At 44.9% G+C, this 18,392-nt stretch overlaps 1 protein-coding gene across 2 annotated transcripts; it reads right to left on the bottom strand.

Annotated features, from left to right (window-relative positions):
* Nucleotides 1-1,612: 1,612 nt before the first annotated feature.
* On the bottom strand, nt 1,613-14,058 carry SLC25A27 (solute carrier family 25 member 27). 2 transcript variants are annotated; one of them, XM_074861416.1, is made up of 9 exons: nt 13,842-14,058; nt 12,303-12,494; nt 11,448-11,532; nt 9,457-9,579; nt 8,586-8,698; nt 5,598-5,682; nt 4,855-4,947; nt 4,410-4,512; nt 1,613-3,041 (listed from the first exon to the last, which is right to left on the bottom strand). In XM_074861416.1, the coding sequence occupies exons 1-9, from the start codon at nt 13,942-13,944 to the stop codon at nt 2,970-2,972; spliced, it is 969 nt and encodes a 322-aa protein (XP_074717517.1). In that variant the 5' UTR covers nt 13,945-14,058; the 3' UTR covers nt 1,613-2,969. The 2 variants fall into 2 exon arrangements, 1 of the variants encoding a protein (XP_074717517.1); XR_012627997.1 differs by lacking the exons at nt 1,613-3,041; nt 4,410-4,512 and having other exon boundaries at nt 4,875-4,947; nt 5,065-5,682.
* Between the last annotated feature and the right edge of the window lie 4,334 nt (nt 14,059-18,392).

The raw sequence follows: 18,392 nt of genomic DNA, 5'->3' as shown, positions 1-18,392 counted from the left end.
CGCCCGGGGCCGTCCTGCCGAAGGACAAGCCAGCCCTTCTCAGGGCCTTGGGAAGCGGCAAACGTGGATGCTTGGTTTGGTGGCCCCCTCCAGATAGCCTGGACTGCCACACTGCTCCGTTCTATCTGTTCAGGTCCACAAGCGTGTGATTTGTCCTTGGTTTTGCCCCCCTTTTCCCAGGCAGACCTTTGACATTTTCATGGGACTGTCTTCCAGCCCGGGGACAATGGTCAGAAGTGGAGGTGTGAGGAAGAGGAACGCCCAGGGCTTCACCAACCCTTTCTCAGGCCACAGAAGAGTCCACCCCAGGAACCTCAGTGCCATCCTCGGGCTAACTCTTGGCTTCTGAAACTGAAGCTGAGAAGTAAATAAATATGGTCAAGTGCTTCACAGGGTAGAAACTTCTCCTTGAAAAATTTGAAATTACAAAACACTAAGAAGTAATGCAGAAAGTGGCAAGTATATATATATATTCAACTTATTTTTTAATACAAAACACTAGGAATCAGCACTGACAAATCCTTTAGTGTTTCACAGTCAAAAAAATATTTAAGAGTTAAAACAGTTTTTCACTACAAGACTTAAAATTACTTTCTTCAACGCAATAGCTCAGGTACTTCTGCATGTCCATCATCAGGGTTAACTGAGTAACAGGATTGCAGGCAGGATCACTCGGGGTGTAACTGAAGAAGCAGCTTAGACTGCTATTTTATAATCACTGGTGATGGTGTGCAAGAAGAACTCAGATTAGTTTCTGACGCTGACAACTAGAAACATAACAGTAGTTCAGAACAAAAACTATTGACCCCCTAATAATGGTGAGATGATTTTTTTCCAAGCTGGAATCACACACCCAAATGCGTGCAGCCACGACAGATTTACAATAAAATCAAAAAGTACAAGTGCAAGCTGAAGTGCTAAGGCTTGGACAATAAGCCCAAGCCAGAGTTGACCTATAGATGAATCCTGTACATTTTATAACTAATAATCATTGTACTAATAGGTATTATACTAAGTTATAGCAAACCACCTATTTTGATGTAAAAGGTGGAAATACTGAAGCCTGAGCAACAGGCCTTGAACTGAAACTGCTAACTCTGTATGTAGTCATTAGTGAAATATGCATAGAAGATGTAGTTTAAACAGCATAAAACATGTCTATCCTGAATGTATCCTTATATTTCTTTATGTGTGAGCAAGATAACAAGGCCACAGAAACAGTTGTCTGGCCTTGTGACCTTGCTCATAAATTAACTAGATAAGCAGGGAAACTCCCTTAGCTTCTCCCTTAAGCCCTGGCCAGGCTCTGGGGGGAACCTAACGTGAGATGAAAACCAGATATTTCCGCTTAAAACAAAGGTGTCAGCTATTCTGGCTTACTGATTTTTAGGTATATAAGGCTGGGCCCGCTCACAGCGACTTTGGAAGCCTCACCTACGGGTGGACGCACCGCGTAGGATTTCCCACTTGCAGGGAAAGGTTCTCCAAATCCTCGCTGTAACCGGGGCTGCCCAGCGACTGCGGGTCTGGATGATGGTAACGTATGCAAGTGGTGATGTATCGTTCTTAATCACTATTCTCTCTCTCAGGTAGTAATGATTTGATGCATTACCCTGTATTTTCCTATTTGTTTAAGTGCACTATTCTGTCTTTTCTTACTGTATGTTTTCTGTATTATTCTGTTACATTATTTAGTTATTTCTAGTAAAATACGCCTACTCTTTTCACTCTGGTGTCTGAGTTTAATTGATATCCCTGATCAGTAAAACACAAGCCAAGAAGATACCCAAACTCTATTTAATCAGAAATTGGCACATTGAAGATACTAGTTGCAAAGGCTAGTATAGAAGAAATCCCGACTATTTACTCAGAGAGCTAAGGCTTGTACAGCCGTCTCATTACCAGATACTGCTAAATCAAAGCCAGCTTTGTTCTGTCTACATTATGATGCTTTCACACCGCCTTTGTGCCTCCTGATTGCCAAAGATAAGCCTAATGGCAAACAGCAGTAGTCCCCTTCCTAGGAAACCTGGAAAGCTTGAGGTTTAAAATAAAAGAATCACTCCTATTCAAACATTTTGTGTTTTTGAAGAGAAGATCATATTTCCACCTAGATTTGAAAGGGGCAGAGTGCGAATTTCTGTGGAAAAGTGGTGCTTGAATGACCCAGTCTGCCACGTCAGCACTGGGACTCTCAGAGGAGAAGTAGTTGAACTTGGTCCTACAGACAGCATGTGTATTATGAGTCCTTCAAGAGGGGCAGAGCAAACTCTGCGTTTGATTTCCTGGGTACAGGGCTGCGTTTCACTTGGGGGGTGTTACCAAATGGTGGACTGACCAGGTCAGGCTGTCTCTGGGAAGTAAGAGGGACACAAACCCTTTCACCTTTTGTGCAAAACAAATTTGAAATCAGGTAAACTGCTCTAGTCTTTTTCAGTCCCTAGCACTACAGGCTCGGTTTACTGAGTCATCAAACTAAAGAGGTAGTTCTTCACGTGTGTGCAAATGTAATAGTAACAAAAGTTCCCAAATCATTTTATAGACTGTTTAGCCACAGCAGATGTTCAGCGCTGCATTGTTCAACCTGCTCTTGTCCTTAACAATAGGAACCATCTCTATTATCAAACAAACAAACAGTATTATATTCTACTTGCTTGGTAGATTTGGTTTTTACCTCTGTTTACTGTTTCAGAAAGCTGATGCTGGCTGCCAGTTGAAGTATTTTGTGACAGTTTTATCCTGTGGATAATTTAAATTTCATAGAGCTGTCTGACAAGCAAATAGTATCCTTAAGTCATGGCTACTCCTAACCAGTAAGGACTGGGTTTGAGGCAGCAACCTGTACATGTTATCCTACTGCCAATCGCCTGAATGAGTTAGTTCCCTGGGGGGTCAGGATGCCTCATGCAATGAGAATTCGGCTTTCTGATTCTTCTTTGTTTTATGAATACTGAAGTGGTTTCATGATTTTAAAAAGAACTGACTCCACAGATCCTTCTGACTTGTTCATATGTAAGCCAGAATACCAGTGACCAAGGAGCCTGTGAAAGCAAACACTGAAGTTAGAGGCTTAAAACAGAAGGGACCCAATAAATAAACCCATTAAACTGTCTCCTCTTAAAAATCATATTCTTAAACTCAATCTCATGTTATGTCTTTCATACAAAACTCGTAGGGTTGCATATTTGGACCTTTGATCTTCAAGGTCTTTTCCAACCGAGACAATTCTGTTGATATGGTTAGGGCTGCCCAGTCCTTCACAAGACACCGAAACCTTTTTTTCTCAGCTTGTCACCCCATAAATGTTTGACCTGAAATGTTTCATACTTGGGGGCTACTTCAGGCTGAATGCTTTTAAAATTTTTTTTAAAGGGTTTACTTGTTCTAAAAACTTAATCATAAAATTACGTGGTTCTCCTTGCATAAAATTTATATCCTGAACCTCTTTAGTTAAGATAGAGATTTTTGGGTTTTTGTTAGAGCAATAGATTGGTGTTTGTCAAAAGGCTGCCTTGTGTCTAGGAAAGACCTTTTCCTGCTCCTCAGAAACACCTGTTAAACATTCCCCAAATTACAAGCCTTTGGGAAAACTAAGTTGGCGCATGCTCCATGGAAACTGCGAGTAGTAACTTCACAAAGAGCCCATCGATACTGAATGTGCTCTGGCTCAGGGGACTGAGCAGAACCTTCCTGTAATTGCTCTTACCAGAGGCTGCTGGCCACCGTTGTGCCCAGTTAAATTACAGAAGGGAGGCTTTTGCCTTCGATCATAGTGCTCAGTCTGGTAATTTAAACAGTGTAAAGACCTTGAAGCCAGCTGGCAGAGTCTAGACATAGTCATACTGTTAAATTCTTATAGACTTAAAAAAAAAAAAAAAGGTGGTCACATCTAAATTTGTATTGGGAAATGTCCCTTGCCCAAACTAAAAGCCTAGTTCTAGTTCCCAGGCTCCAACTACTGCTTGACAGATGTGGCTTTAGCGGCCCAGCTGCATGCAGGAGGAAGCTGCCAGCCTGAACACAAAAGGGGCAAAAGTGAGACCCACGATGGAGGAGTAATAAAGCAATTCTGGGATCAGGAGAGAAGGAGAAATGAAAGTATGAGGAATGCAAAGGGAGTCCAGGTCTGGGAGTAAGAAGGGAACAATGGAGAGTTTGTGGAAGGGAGAATGGAGGGAGCCTGAACTTACTGAAAAAGCAAGGAAAATCACTAGCAATTAAGCAGGACAGCATTTTCCAATGCACACTGCATGCAGTTGTTTCATCCACTACATTCAATTATGCTAACTGCAGTTAAATAAATTGAGAGACACAAATAGTTTTGAAAAAGTGTTGGCACAGAAAGAACGCCTCACATTTTAATGACACATTGTTCAACTGTGTTGTAAAGAGAGTTAAAAGGCACTTACCATTCTCATCCAGGTTGGTATAAATCCTTTGTATAGGGACATAAACCCTTCACCCTGTATAGTTTGAATCAAGCAGTCCGTGGATGACTTATACAGCAGACCTCTAGGAATGTGCAAGGAGAACAAATAGTGTTAGGATTACAAATATGCAATTTTAAAAAATCCCACCCTCCTCCCAAAAAATAATCTGTATCTGATAAATTTGTACAAGCAATAGCTCTTTTGTAAACTCACTGGAGTCTAATCAGAACTGAAATCCACTGAAGTAACTGGGTATGCTTAGGTGGCCATCACAACAATGGCCCCTGGACATTTACTAAATCAGTAAAATGATCATCAGGAAGGTGAAGAGCAAATTAGAAACTTAGCACTTCACTGCCAGTGAAATCAGTGAGACTCGGGGTTTCAGTTTTTGACTGAAAGTCGGTCTCCCAAGTGTCCATACCTTCCCTGCTTATCTCTTGGCTGGTTCATTATCCGGGTTTTGACCACGTCAGCAGGAGTTCCCAGAACAGCAGCTACCAGGCCAGAACAGCCACTGTCAACAGCAACAGGTACTTAAAGAAGAAACTAAGATTTATCATGACAATTTAAGCCTCATGATATTCTAATGTATAATATAGTAAAACAGTTATCATAAAATCATAAGTAATACCTCATAACTTAACATAAACTTGATTTGGGAGGAGGTTTGCTAGTATTGCTCTTGCTCAGATGTCCTCCCAGCACCGTCTTCCCTCACCTATGTGTGCAATTCTGAGGCAGGGATAAAGGACCCACAATAAGCAGTGTATCATATTGTTTATATAAAGCAGATTTCTTCATAATTTAAGGGAGTAAAAGTGGTTGCTCTGTAGAGTTTATATTGCTGATTCTTACAGTTTGCTAAAATTAAAACTCTGTTAGATAAAATAGTAGCAATTCTAGAAAAGTGAGAATTCCCGTGCTGTCACAGATGTGTGAGGTGTTTAAATGCATCAGCAAGGCACTTCTGGTGAGGGCAGTTTTGTAGCAACGGTTGCATCCTTTGTCTTGTGTCTTTTATGCAAAGATGTCCTCTCAGGCAAAAAATAAAAGGAGTTATAAAGGTGCATTTTCAGGACCAAAGAATAGAGGCTTCTGCTGGCACAGAGAGGCAGATCAAGACAGTGAGGCTGCAAGAAAAGGGGTAATCGGGGAATACAGCACCTGGCAATACTGTGAGTCACACTATTGTCCACAAGCGGCGTGTTCAGAAGCAAAAAGTGTTTCACTGAGTCGTAAGTGGTCAGATCTGTAAAGAGGATAATGAGAAAAACCAGCATTGTCAGAAGGAAATGGTGCCTGTGCTGTTCATTACTGACATAGGATGGAGGCTTGGCAAGACCTAAATTTCCAGTGCAGCTTCTCCCATTGGCACAGCTAGCACTCTGCCCCCAGTTTCTGATGATGGTTCTGGCACCTACGTCCTGTCGTTAGACGTGTGAGTATGTGCTCCCTTCTACTACTGTCTTCTCTGATTTACCCTACAAATGATAGAGGATCCCAAATGGAAAATTCTACAAAATAACTCATTAACCAATCCCCCAAAATGTCACAATTAGGACAGCTTTACCTCTCCCACCTCTCTGCAAGTGTTATGTAAGAACCGTTAGACAAAAAAAAAAACAGATGATGTCATGGAAGTTATATCATGTTCTTCTGAAAGAAGACATGAGTTACAGTGTCTGGGCATCTGAATGAAAGACAGCGATCTGAAAGTTAATAGCAGATCTGGGTTACATTTCCAACGTCCTGACCTTAAAATTTAGGAGCCCAGCCTACTAGCCAGGATGACCCTCCTAGCACTTTATAGTGCTTTACAGCCCAGACGTAGCCAGGGGAGATCATTTCCCACTTGTAAAAGAGTTTTTACATGCTGAGACTGCACATTAATGTTGTGTATGGAGATACATGCTTTAGTTAATAGTCATTCTGTAGCCCTCATTTAACAGCTCCTGCTGCCAACATCCATCCAGTGATTCCTTCACTGATGCTTAGCAAGGTGTAAGCTTGCACCACCTCTGGTTTTCTATCTTCGAGGATATTTTTTGGTCATGCTGCTAACATATCCCTGTGCTGAATGATGTAGAAATTAGCAGCTGTCATGCCAAAGAAATTTAAGCATGCAAAATAAAAAAATTGCCAAGACGATGCTATAATATGTGCCACCAAGCACAGAGCAAGTGTTTATGGTGGGCACTGACAGGCAGTGTCTTTCGGTTTCAAAGACATCTTCCTCCTTACTTTATAAACAGAACCTCAAGAGGGAGAGCAAAGACTATCCAACATATCCTAGCAGTTTTGGAGAGACACAGGAAAGCTCTGCCTATATGTGGAAGGAGTGAGTGCTTCTTGGATCAGCCAAGCACTCAGGCAGCCGCTTCACCTTATAACCCTCAGTCCCTGCCTGAACCACACTGTAGGTGTACCTGTCTGCTGCTCCATCACACCATGCCTGGGCTGTGGACCTTGTTGATCTGGACACTGACCCATGGACCATCTCCCTAGCTTGATCTTGGATCTTTCTTATTACTACAGACCTTATCGGATGACGGAAAGGCTGTGGATGTTGTCTGCCTTGACTTCAGTAAGGCCTTTGACACTGTTTCCCACAGCATTCTCCTGGTGAAAATGGCTGCTTGTGGCTTGGATGGGCACACACTTTGCTGGGTAAAAAACTGGCTGGATGGCTGGGCCCAAAGAGTGGTGGTGAACGGAGTTAAATCCGGTTGGCAGCTGGTCACGAGTGGTGTCCCCCAGGGCTCGGTTTTGGGGCCACTCCTGTTTAACATCTTTATTGATGATCTAGACAAGGGGATCGAGTGCACCCTCAGTAAGTTTGTTGAGGACACCAAGTTGGGTGGGAGTGTTGATCTGCTCGAGGGTAGGGAGGCTCTGCAGAGAGACCTGGACAGGCTGGAGCGATGGGCTAAGGCCAACTGTAGGAGTTTCAATAAGGCCAAATGCCGGGTGCTGCACTTGGGCCACAACAACCCCCAGCAGCGCTACAGGCTTGGGGAGGAGTGGCTGGAGAGCTGCCAGTCAGAGAGGGACCTGGGGGTGTTGACTGACAGCCAGCTGAACATGAGCCAGCAGTGTGCCCAGGTGGCCAAGAAGGCCAATGGCATCCTGGCTTGTATCAGAAATAGCGTGGCCAGCAGGGACAGGGAAGGGATCTTACCCCTGTACTCGGCACTGGTGAGGCCGCACCTCGATTACTGTGTTCAGTTTTGGGCCCCTCACTACAAAAAGGACATGGAATGACTCGAGCGTGTCCAGAGAAGGGCAACGAAGCTGGTGAAGGGTCTGGAGCACATGTCGTACGAGGAGCGGCTGAGGGAACTGGGGTTGTTTAGTCTGGAGAAGAGGAGGCTGAGGGGATACCTCATCGCCCTCTACAACTACCTGCAAGGAGGTTGCAGAGAGCTGGGGATGAGTCTCTTGAACCAAGGAACAAGCGATAGGACAAGAGGTAATGGCCTCAAGTTGCACTAGGGGAGGTTTAGACTGGCTGTTAGGAAGTATTTCTTTCCAGAAGGGGTTGTTGGGTGTTGGAATGGGCTGCCCAGGGAGGTAGTGGTGTCCCCATCCCTGGAGGGGTTTAAGAGTCGGATTGACCCAGTGCTGAGGGATCTGGTGGAGTTGAGAATGGTCAGTGTGAGGTCAATGGTTGGACTAGATGGTCTTCAAGGTCTTTTCCAACCTTGATTATTCTGTGATTCTGTGACTTGCTGGTGATCACTGAGCTCTGTCTGACCCTGGTGCCTCTCACCAGACCTGATGCTGGCTCAGCTTCCTGACTTGGCCTCAGGCCTGCCTTGTCACCACACAGTTTCCTGAGGATCTGGATCTTGGTGGAAACTGGCTGCCTTTGCTGGCTCTGCCCTGCTCACCTTGCTTGGGCACCAGGGAGCTGGGTCGTGGCTGGTGAGGTCCTTGCTCAGCTGGCTGTGGGACCCCCTCAGCTCCCAGCTCACCACCCCTCAGGCTCAGGCACAAACTGTTATTTTTAAGCAACTTGATTTCCACAGGAACAAAATGCTCAAGGCAGAAGTCACTTGCAGTGCGCTTTAAACAGGTCCCCAGTGTAGATGACCAAGAGACGAAGACTGGGGGAGCAGCCGTAAGTGCTGCAGACCAAGTTATGAAATTTACCTCCCATGTTCACCAGGGCAGCTCTCTGGACATTTGGCACCCATCCAGCCCAAAGCCCCCGTATTCCTCCTTCAGACAGGATCTTCATAAATGCATGGTGCACTCCTCGAAACCTGAAATCAATATGCAACTAATAAGTAGAGAGCCCAGCTATGGAGAAATCTTTGCATATTCCAGCACTTTGCTGCTCCAGGTCCTCACATAGGAAAGGTGATTTATACCTATAAGGATCTTGCCCTCTGGATCGATTTTTTTGATCCATTTTTAGATCCATCTTTGACTTTCATGCAGTGGTATTTTACCAAACATACTGGTTGCCCTGGTAAGCAGCAATCTGGTTGCTAGTGACAGACAACCCTTTGATCCCACAGCTGGGTTGCAATGCTGGATGTACGAGACACCAAAGGATGCCAGCAGTTTTGGATGCAAAGAGCATCCTGGTATCTGCAGGAGGGTCTTAAGCCCTCCTGTCTGCAGGTGACCCAGCCCTTCCCTGTGCCTGTGTATCCTGCACAAGCCATTTCCCCCATCCTTTTTCCAGCTTCCCTTCTTCAGAAAGCATCCTTCCCTCCCCGTGGCAGAGCGCTGGCATGGACATACTGCACATGTAGGATAGGCCAAAGGGTTTGTGATCTGTGGGACCAATACATCAGAATAAGGAAGGTGAATATAAATGGAATAAGGAGGAAGTCTTGGATCCCCCACCCTCTGTGCTGCCCAGAGCCATCGTGTACCTCCCAGGCACTGCTCTTCCCCCAAAAGGGCTCAGAGCCACTGGGGAGAGGGAGTGGCAGAAAACAGAGACAACCACACCCTCGGTCAAAGAGTACTCATTAACAGGAAAAAACTGCCAGCTTTGAGAGGAACTGACCGTAACGGCTTTCCTTCCAACTTCCTTTTTCCTTCCATCTGCATCTGCACCTTCACCAGATCAGTCGGGCTAGCGAAAAACTGTCCAATGGCACCCGCAGACATGCCTCCAACTACAGCTTTCCTGCCAAACAGGGAGAAAAAATGTGCTCCAGAATACACTGAAAATCTTCACAAATTGCAGTGCTCGAGCTGAAGAGTTCAGCAGCACGACCCAGGTGAACAAATGTAAATGGTTATTACTTATACTAACAGCCAAAGTTAAGGTAATAATTGTGGCGACTGCAGGTAGTTAAGGTAGTCAATAATATTCTGTTAATTTTAAGAAAGGGTTAAAACTTATCTGGGAAAAAAATCAAGTCATTATATGTCACCAAGATGCTCTGCTTCCTCTCCAGGTTGCATTATGCTCATTGCTTCAGTTTTAAAGGCAGGATGGCAAGGTACACAAGTAAGGGATGGTACTCCGTGTATTATAATATCTGAATGCCTATTTGAAATTCTAAACTGCTTGCTGTTATATAAAACTTTTCTTTATCTCCCATCGCTACTAGATGAGTTATATTAATTTTCTAGTTCTGCTTATTTTTCTTGAACCAGAAATTTCAGTGTTATCTACAGTTTCCCCTTCCTGTAGCACCAGGCATGACAAGTATTTTGTATTAGATTTTATAATTCCCATCCTAAAAACAGTCACATTTTGGACCCAAGATTTGCTTTTGGAATAAAATACTTGATTGGATATGGTAAAGTGTATGACTGACATTTTGACAATAAGGATTTCACAATTAGAAATTAGCAATTTTTTCAAAACTTCTGTAAAAATCTGCTCATTCCCCACAGGCAAAGAGTTAATTCTGTGGCAGTATGCCACTTGCATTGTGAAAAAAGGGACTGAGTGAGATTTAACTGTTGCTGAATTAAACTTGCAAAACAAAGACTTTGGTTTTGCTGTTAATAGGGATCATTTGTCTCCTTGGGAAGGATGCACAGATTTACCTTAGGCTGACATCTGTCATACACACGTGAACAAAATAACGTTTTTTCCTTCATGACCTGCCTCTTCAGTAGCTGGGAACTTTCCGTCTCTCAGGCTGAGATACAACACCAGAATCAGCAAACCTTCCTATCCCCCTTGTTTATAACCCAATGGCACAGTAATTTCTTACCCAGGCAGTATGACAAGCAGCAAAACAGCGAAGTGTTGCCATACTGCTGCTGCCCAACACCTAGTGGGACCCATCCCTTCAGCAGCTGGAAATCTGAGATGTACCACCCCTCACTTCTTTTCTGCAAAGCTCCAGAGGATAATTGAGATGTCCATCATACCTTTGGAAATGTATCCTCACCCCCTTTGGAGCAAATCAGGCTCTCGGTTGACCTCAGAGCTGAGCAGGGCACAAGCTTGGCTCAGCTGAACCTCTGGTTTGCATTACCCAGGCAACTAACTGTAGGATTAGTCATGGCTACTCACGCTGGTGTCAGGTTTGTGCAATTGCTCACAGCTTCTCCAACAGCCGTTACACACAACTGCATGGTCAGCCACGACTCACCCGCACTTCCCAACATCCCCTGGCCCATGTGGAAATAAAAGACCTGCCACTACATCACAGACCTTGAGTCGTGGTAAAGCTTCCCTGCCTCCACCCTCATCCAGGCTAATTCCTGCCTGCTCAGGACAGCTGCTCCTATCAATGCGGTTTATCACGTTTCTCCATCTCTTTGGTAGAGTATCCTTATTAAAGAAATCATGGTCTTAGTTAAGACTCTGACAAGCTTATTTCAATATTTCTTTGTCCTGTTTCCAGCTGAATGAAAAGATACTGCCCTGAAACTAAAAATCAGAAAGTCCATATCAATGCTTAAACTCCTATTTTATATTTACCCTCTTTAGGGTAGGCAAGCCATGAGGAAAAGACATCTTTTAGGGCTGTAGGACTCCTACCGTAAGGACAATCCCAAAAAGGCAAAAGCATAAATATGCAACATTACCAGAAAGGAAAGCTTTCATCCTCAGACCTGCCAAGCACGGAGTCACGGAGATGTTCATACGCAACCATCCGAACACCAGAGTACACTGGAAAACAAAAGTGGGAAACAAATCCTGGGTCTGCCATTTCTGGAGGTGATGCTGTGATAGAGAGGTGGAGATTGGTTCTAAAGCACTCTGGAGCTTGCCTGGGTAAGCTGGTCACTACTCTCCTGTTCATGATCAAAATGGGGAAAGTGAGGGGTCTCGCCTGGTAGCAGTGCTAGAGCCAGAATTTTTTAGCATCAGAGAATGGCTCTGGCTGAGCCGTACGTTTGCCAGGAGGCAGCATGGCATACGCCCACAAGCTGAGGAGATGCAACCGCATTGCTTCACCCTCAGCTGGTGCCAAGCACAAAACCTCCCACAAGTGCTTTTGAGGTTTATTGCTGTCACCATACTTCCAAATAAAACAGAAAGCTGTTACCTGTGGCCAAACCGCTAATGCATTTCTTCATCCTAGCACTTGCAACCTTATCTTTTTTTCCCAGCTTGTCCCCACTTCCCTCAAATAAAAGATATTTATTGTTCTGAGGACTCTTGAGTGACTGCTTGCACTGAAGACCTTCCTGCAAAGACGACAGGGAAATATTTTGTTTTCCCAGAAGCCAGAATAAGGCTGTGCAGAAATAGGCAAGAGTGGGAAGAGGTGATACTGAGCCAGAATCCTGTATATTTCGAAGTGGGATTGCAGTGTAGACTGAAGAAGTCCTCGCAGATATATTTAAAGTAAAAGAAGATATGGCAAGCTCACTCCAAAAGGCTGTTGGCCACAGACTGCAGGACCCCAACTTGTCCCATCACAAGCAGATAATCACCTATGTGGCGGTAGACAGCCGGCGTGGCTCCTTGCCAGAGCTTTCGTAAGCCCTCCTCTTGCACGATGCCAGCCGCAGTGCGCAGCATGCCGCGGTAAGGGACTGCCTGGCCAGCGGCAGCTCCGTGGCGATGAACGGCAGCTTCACCTTGGACCTGCAGCCGAGTTTTTGTGAGATCCAGGGGAAATGTCACTGAAGAGAAAGAGCAGGGAACAAACGTGAATACGAGTGCAGCTGCAGGGAGACCTACCATGCTGGTAACATCTGGGCCACAATCCACCCTGCCAGGTGGCCAAGGGGTCTGTGCAAGTACCAGCAGGCAGCAGGGACAGTACCCAACAGGGGTGCAGGCGATTCGTGGAGAACAGGAGATTCATGTCCAGATCTGTTAAAAGTGGCTCTGGGTATGAGTAACCAAAATACATTCCTGTCAAACACCAAGTCTTTCTCCCTTATTTCTTTTTACAGATTTGTTATGCAATATGTGTACTTTCCAATAGACTCTGGATTAAAAATCCTGTTCCAGTTACTTCCCCTGAATAAAGATCAGTCAAATCTCTTACCATCGAGTGTGTGGCCTCTCCAATTCTGCCTAGCATAGTGGCAGGAACAACCCCACAGTGGCTATTATAATGCAGACACACATGCAGGCGAGCACCTATCCTACAAACCGCCCTAAAACATGCTGCTTTGCTGATGCAGACACAAAAATCATGATTAGCCTGTTATTTCTCTGAAATAACTGGTGGCCAGGGAAAGTGGTCCAACTCAATCTCAGCTTGCCAGATTCCCAGCTTCTCCTGAAACAGTTTTGGAACATATTTGCTGCCCCTAATTTCAGTTTCAGGACACTGGGTGATGGACCTTCCCAGCCATTAAGTTTGGTATTTATGTTTAAAGATTAGCAAAGATTGAGAAGTTACAAATCATTAGAGCAAAGGTTTGCCTGCAAGAGTTTATAGAAATTACATAGAATATGCTGAGAAATATTCCAAATAAATTACTGATCACAAAGTAGTGCTATGCAGATGCCAGGGTGCTTCTTTCTCACATTTCAGGAAGCAGTTTATTATAGTCCATTTTTACAGACATGTCCACTGTAACCAGAAACATAAGATTCCATTTTTCTTTGATTAACCTGCATTAACTATGAAAAGCAAATTCCTGAAGAAGTCAGCCCCTTGCTACTAACTTAGGCAACAGATCATTGTCCTGCCTCTTAGTCTTCTTCCAGAAACCCAACAAGCACAAAGCTTAAATTAGTCACAACTGCTCTGTGTTAATGTCTGCAGCCCTTCGGTCTCAGAGGCAAAGATTTTGACCTAAAAAATCCCTCCAGCCACAGTCAGGTGGCATAAAACACTCGCAAGCCTTAAACTATCGAAGTCACGACAAGCAGAGTGGAACAAACAGATTTGCTGGAGCGGAAAAGCCAGAGCGAACACCGAGGAATGAGGCTCCTGGGGACTGAAGTTCCCCCTGCCCCCCATAAGTAAATTTTGAACCCCTTCCCTCTCAGAAAATCACGGTGAGTTGTACCTAGTTCTGCCACAGCCGCTGCACAGGCTGACAGAGCGAATTTGCTGGCCCGGGGCCATCTCTCTGGAAGAGGTAAGCTCTTCTCTTCTTCTGCAGGTGACATCTAGCGTCTAACATGGAACAAGGCAAACCAGCCACCCTGCGAGGGTCTGGAGCAGAAGCAGAGCCTAGCTCAGCTCTGTTCTGGGTCGTTTAGGAGACAAATTGCTGAAGGTCATGTTTCTCCAGCGCCAGCACCAGGAACCGAAACAGCCCAAGTGCCTCCTGCGGAGCTGCAAGGTCCTTGTGCAGTGACACGAGAGACTCCTGCACAACGGTCTCCTGGGAAATGTAGTCTGTCACCAACACTACCCTCTGCTAGGAAACCGGCAGTGCGGGTACAGTCACACGCACAATTTTGCCCATTATCTACGTTTTAAAAAAATTTCATTAACGAGACCTCAAGATGATGAGAACGTGTGTGGGGTCTATTCACTTTATGGGGTGCTGTCATTGACAGCAGCGCCTTGGGAGCCCCAAACTCCATTCCCTTGTCAGACAGCTGCCCTGGCATCCGAGACGAATGAATTGAGCCAGATCTGTTTAAGGAAAGCTGCGTTAGCAACAGCTACGTGCCGAGCTGGAGTGCTAGAGAGCTGGAGTGCTTGTAGCAATTCATGTCTGCTGGGGATCAGGCACAGAGCAGTGCAGTTTGCACGCAAACCTAAGAAGACGGAAGCCGATCTCTGCCCAAAGCCCTGTATGTGAAGAGTGGCTGAATGCTGAAGCCGTGTTAATTGTGTGCCAGTCCTAATTTCCCTTACATTAATGCAGGCATATTTAGGTTCTCATCATGAAAAAAAGGGTAAGGCATGTGCTGTTCAAAAGAATTTATCATTAAGGCTCAGCTGAGTCACTAAGTTAATCATTAGTCATTAATCACTAATCTTCATGCTGAGGATCTGAGGATTTTTTAGGTCACAGAAACTTATCCCAGAACACCTCCCCACACCCCTATCTAACTGCCTAACATTTTGATGTGTGATCCCAGTCACAACGATTCAGACAAATGAAGGGAGCATTGCAGGTGAAATACACAGCTAAAGTCAGATGACTTTATCTTGTTGGTCACCAGTAATCAGTATTAAACTGGATCCTTCTTTGGGTTAGAATTCATTAGAATTCATGCAGTGATAAAACAAACTACCGACAAAACCCTGAGTAAAACAGGAAGCATATTACAATTTAATGCAAACGTGCCCGTCTGCACTGAGAGTATGAGTGGTTCAGAGCCTTATTCTAGACAGTTTATGCCATCTGCTGTTGTGGTTCCCTCAATAGCTATTCTCCAGGCTTGGGTGAGCTTGTGCCACTATATATCAGCCTGTCTATCATCGAGTCATAGTTTAGGTTGGAGAGGACCTCTAGAGGTCATCTAGTGCAATCTCCTGCTCAGAGCAGGGATAGCTTCAGAGCTACATCACGTTGCCCAGGGTCTTGTTTGGCAACCTTTTGAAAATCTCCAGGAACGGGGATTTCACAGCCACAGCCTGCTCTGGTGCTTAACCACTTCATGAACGTTTTTTCCTTATATTCAGTCAGAATTTCCCACGTTGATTCTTACGTCCATTGCCTCTCATCCCGTAGATGTACACCTCTGGGGACAGTCTCACTCTTGTCTTCTCTAGAGCCATGCTTTAAGGGGTGGAAAACAACAGCTAGATCCCTCCTTAAAATAAACACCATAACATTGTGGCATCCTGTGGAGATAGCAGCTCTTCACGGCCATTTTCAGTCTGGGGAAATAAGTTCTTTTTTAAACCAGACTGATTTGGGGATGGCAGTGAGGAAGAATTTTCTCTCCCCACAGGATCTTTGAAATGAACCTGACCTGGAGATGAATGCTTGTGTGAATAGCTCTGTGATTTGTGGAGCAGAGAAGGGCCAGTGCCCAGAGGTCCATCAAACAGCTAGAGTTTATATATCCCCAAACCCTGAGGCAGACAGCTCCAGCAGAGAGCACCTTTCCCATTTTTTTAGTTCACTTTTCAGTGAGACAGCATTTTCTGGTTTCTGTCCAAAGCCAGTCTGATCAAAGACTGCATATGCAGGGAGGGAGCGTGGACTTCAGATGTGATGAAAACACAGCAGCAGGGTTTGGGAGGGCTGTGTGCTGCTGGAGAAAGGCAGCCAAACTGCCTCGGTCCTTTCACCTGCTTCCATCAGTGGTGACTGCGTTAAGTTTACATTGGAAAGTTGTATCTGCCCAGGACTAGAACCTAGTCTGAAAAAAGCTTGTTAATGACTATCTCACCATCATACTGACTGTGTCTTCCTCACAATAGTGTCCTTCAGTAGTGTCTCATGTCCTTCACCAAATTGTGCCCCAGAAGCAGAAGCTAAACAAAAGTCCAAAACAAACACAAAACCATCACAGAGGGTTGAGGGGTGTCTTACCTGTATACATAGCTCACTTTAAGTTCACTACTCAGGCTGTGCGTATAATGAAAATATACTCCAATATTACAAGGCCTTTAGCTCTCTTATCACTTTACCCCTTTGTAGGAAAAGGAAGAATTTAATGGATAAAATAAAACCAGGGAATAAACATACAAAGAGCTGTGATAGCTAAACACAGAAGTGTAGTAATATCATAGTTAAAAGTGATTTATCTGTTTCTTCCAGACAGTTTGCAGAATGGAGATCCACACCCTACTTGTCATAACTGACATATTTGGGCTTGTTCTTCTGCACCCATGACCAATGTAGGTGACATCCCAATGTATTTCAGCATGACTGTTTAATGACGGCTGTAGATCTGTTTTTCACAGCTCTTAACCTCCTACTCTCAGGTGTATTTCTGCTGTGCTATTTTTACTGTACTGCCTGTCTGCATAGGTACAAAGGTTCCTGTCTGTGCACCTATTCCTGTACAGGAAGGGACTTAAACTATTTCTACAAAGCACTTTTAATGGAATAATCATGCTCACGAAATGGTGTACAAATTGTGCACCATACAAATGGTGTGGTGTTCCCGTGGTGCTGTGTTATGAAATATAGTAGCAGTGAACTGTATCCTTCTCCTAGTAAAATATATAAAGCTGGTGAGTAGATAAGGCCTCTGGGTTAGTAACTATTGAAATATTATGAAAACATACATGAGGACAAGTTCAAGAACAGTCCAGGTCTATTTCCTACTCAGACATCAGGTGTGGTTTTATTCTGGTGAGATTTGGGAGCATAGATACAAAGCGAATGGGACAGAACTAAGTAGGGTTTGGGAGGAAGGATGTGGGGAAATAATTTGGGGTTCAGAGCCAGAAAGGCTGAGACTCATTGAAAAGGAAATGCATGTGTGGAGGTATTATTTGAGTAAAGGGAGAAGTGTAAGGTGTGATGTACAGCTGGATGCTTGTCTGTGGAACAAACAGATGAAGAGCTAGAAAGGCTGAGCAGGGCTTGTTCAACCAAGGAGTCTGGGCCTGAGGATCAGGTCCTGGGACTGAGCAGAAGAAGAGATTTGTACAAAGAGCCAGAGCAAAGAAGACAAAATTATAAAAAACAACCAACAATTGAGGCTGGAAGGGACCTGGAGTGTGGCTAGTCCAACACCCTGTTTAAAGTAGGGTTGCCTAGAGCAGGCTCTCAGGATTGTGTCTGGCTGGGTTTTGAATGTCTCCCAGGACTCCCCAGCCTCTCTGGGCAACCTGTTCCAGTATCTGACGACCATCATGATAAAAAAATAATTTCAAGTGGAATTTTCTGTATTTGTTTGTGCCTACTGCCTCTTGCCCTTTCATTAGACACCACTGAAAAGAGCCTGGCTCCATCCTCTTTGCACCCTGCCTTCAGGTGTTCATACATGATGATAAGATCCCCCAGAGCCTTCACTTCTCCAGGCTGAACTGTCCCAGATCTCTCAGCCTCTCCTCAAATGACAGATGCTCCAGCCCCTTTATGAACTTCCTGGCACTTCGCTGGGCTCACTGCAGTCTGTCCATGTCTTTCTTGCACTGGGGAGCCTAGAACTGGACCCAGCACTCTGGATGGATCTCTCCAACACTGAGAAAAGGGGGAGGATCACCTCCCTGGTCCCACTGGCAATGCTCTTCCTAATGCATGCAGGGTGCTATTGAGTGCAAAGGCACATTTCTGACTCATGTTCAATGTGGTGTCCAGTAGGACCCCCAGATCTGCACAGCTGCTCGCCACCCAGGTGGCCCCCAGCCTCTACTGGTACATGGGATTGTTCCTACCCAGAGGCAGGACTTGGCATGTCCCTTTGCTGAACTTCATGAAGTCATTTTTTTGCCAAGAGAGTTTGGACCAGATGATCCTTGAGGTCCCTTCCAACCTGCTATTCTGTGATTGTATGGTAAGTCCATGTTTGCCCATTTCTCCATCATGTGAGGTTCCTCTGAATAGCAGCACACTCATCTGGTCTATCAACTACTCCTCCTGGTTTTCTATTGTCTTCAAACTTGCCAAGGGTATCTGGGGTTAGGCTGTGAGAGCACTTCCTATGTTTTCTTATACTTAATGAATTCTGTACATAATTTGGCGTGCCACTTC

Source organism: Strix uralensis, chromosome 3 (assembly GCF_047716275.1).
Source record: "Strix uralensis isolate ZFMK-TIS-50842 chromosome 3, bStrUra1, whole genome shotgun sequence".
In the NCBI taxonomy this organism is placed as follows: domain Eukaryota; kingdom Metazoa; phylum Chordata; class Aves; order Strigiformes; family Strigidae; genus Strix; species Strix uralensis.
This window is presented reverse-complemented; position numbering and strand designations above follow the sequence as displayed.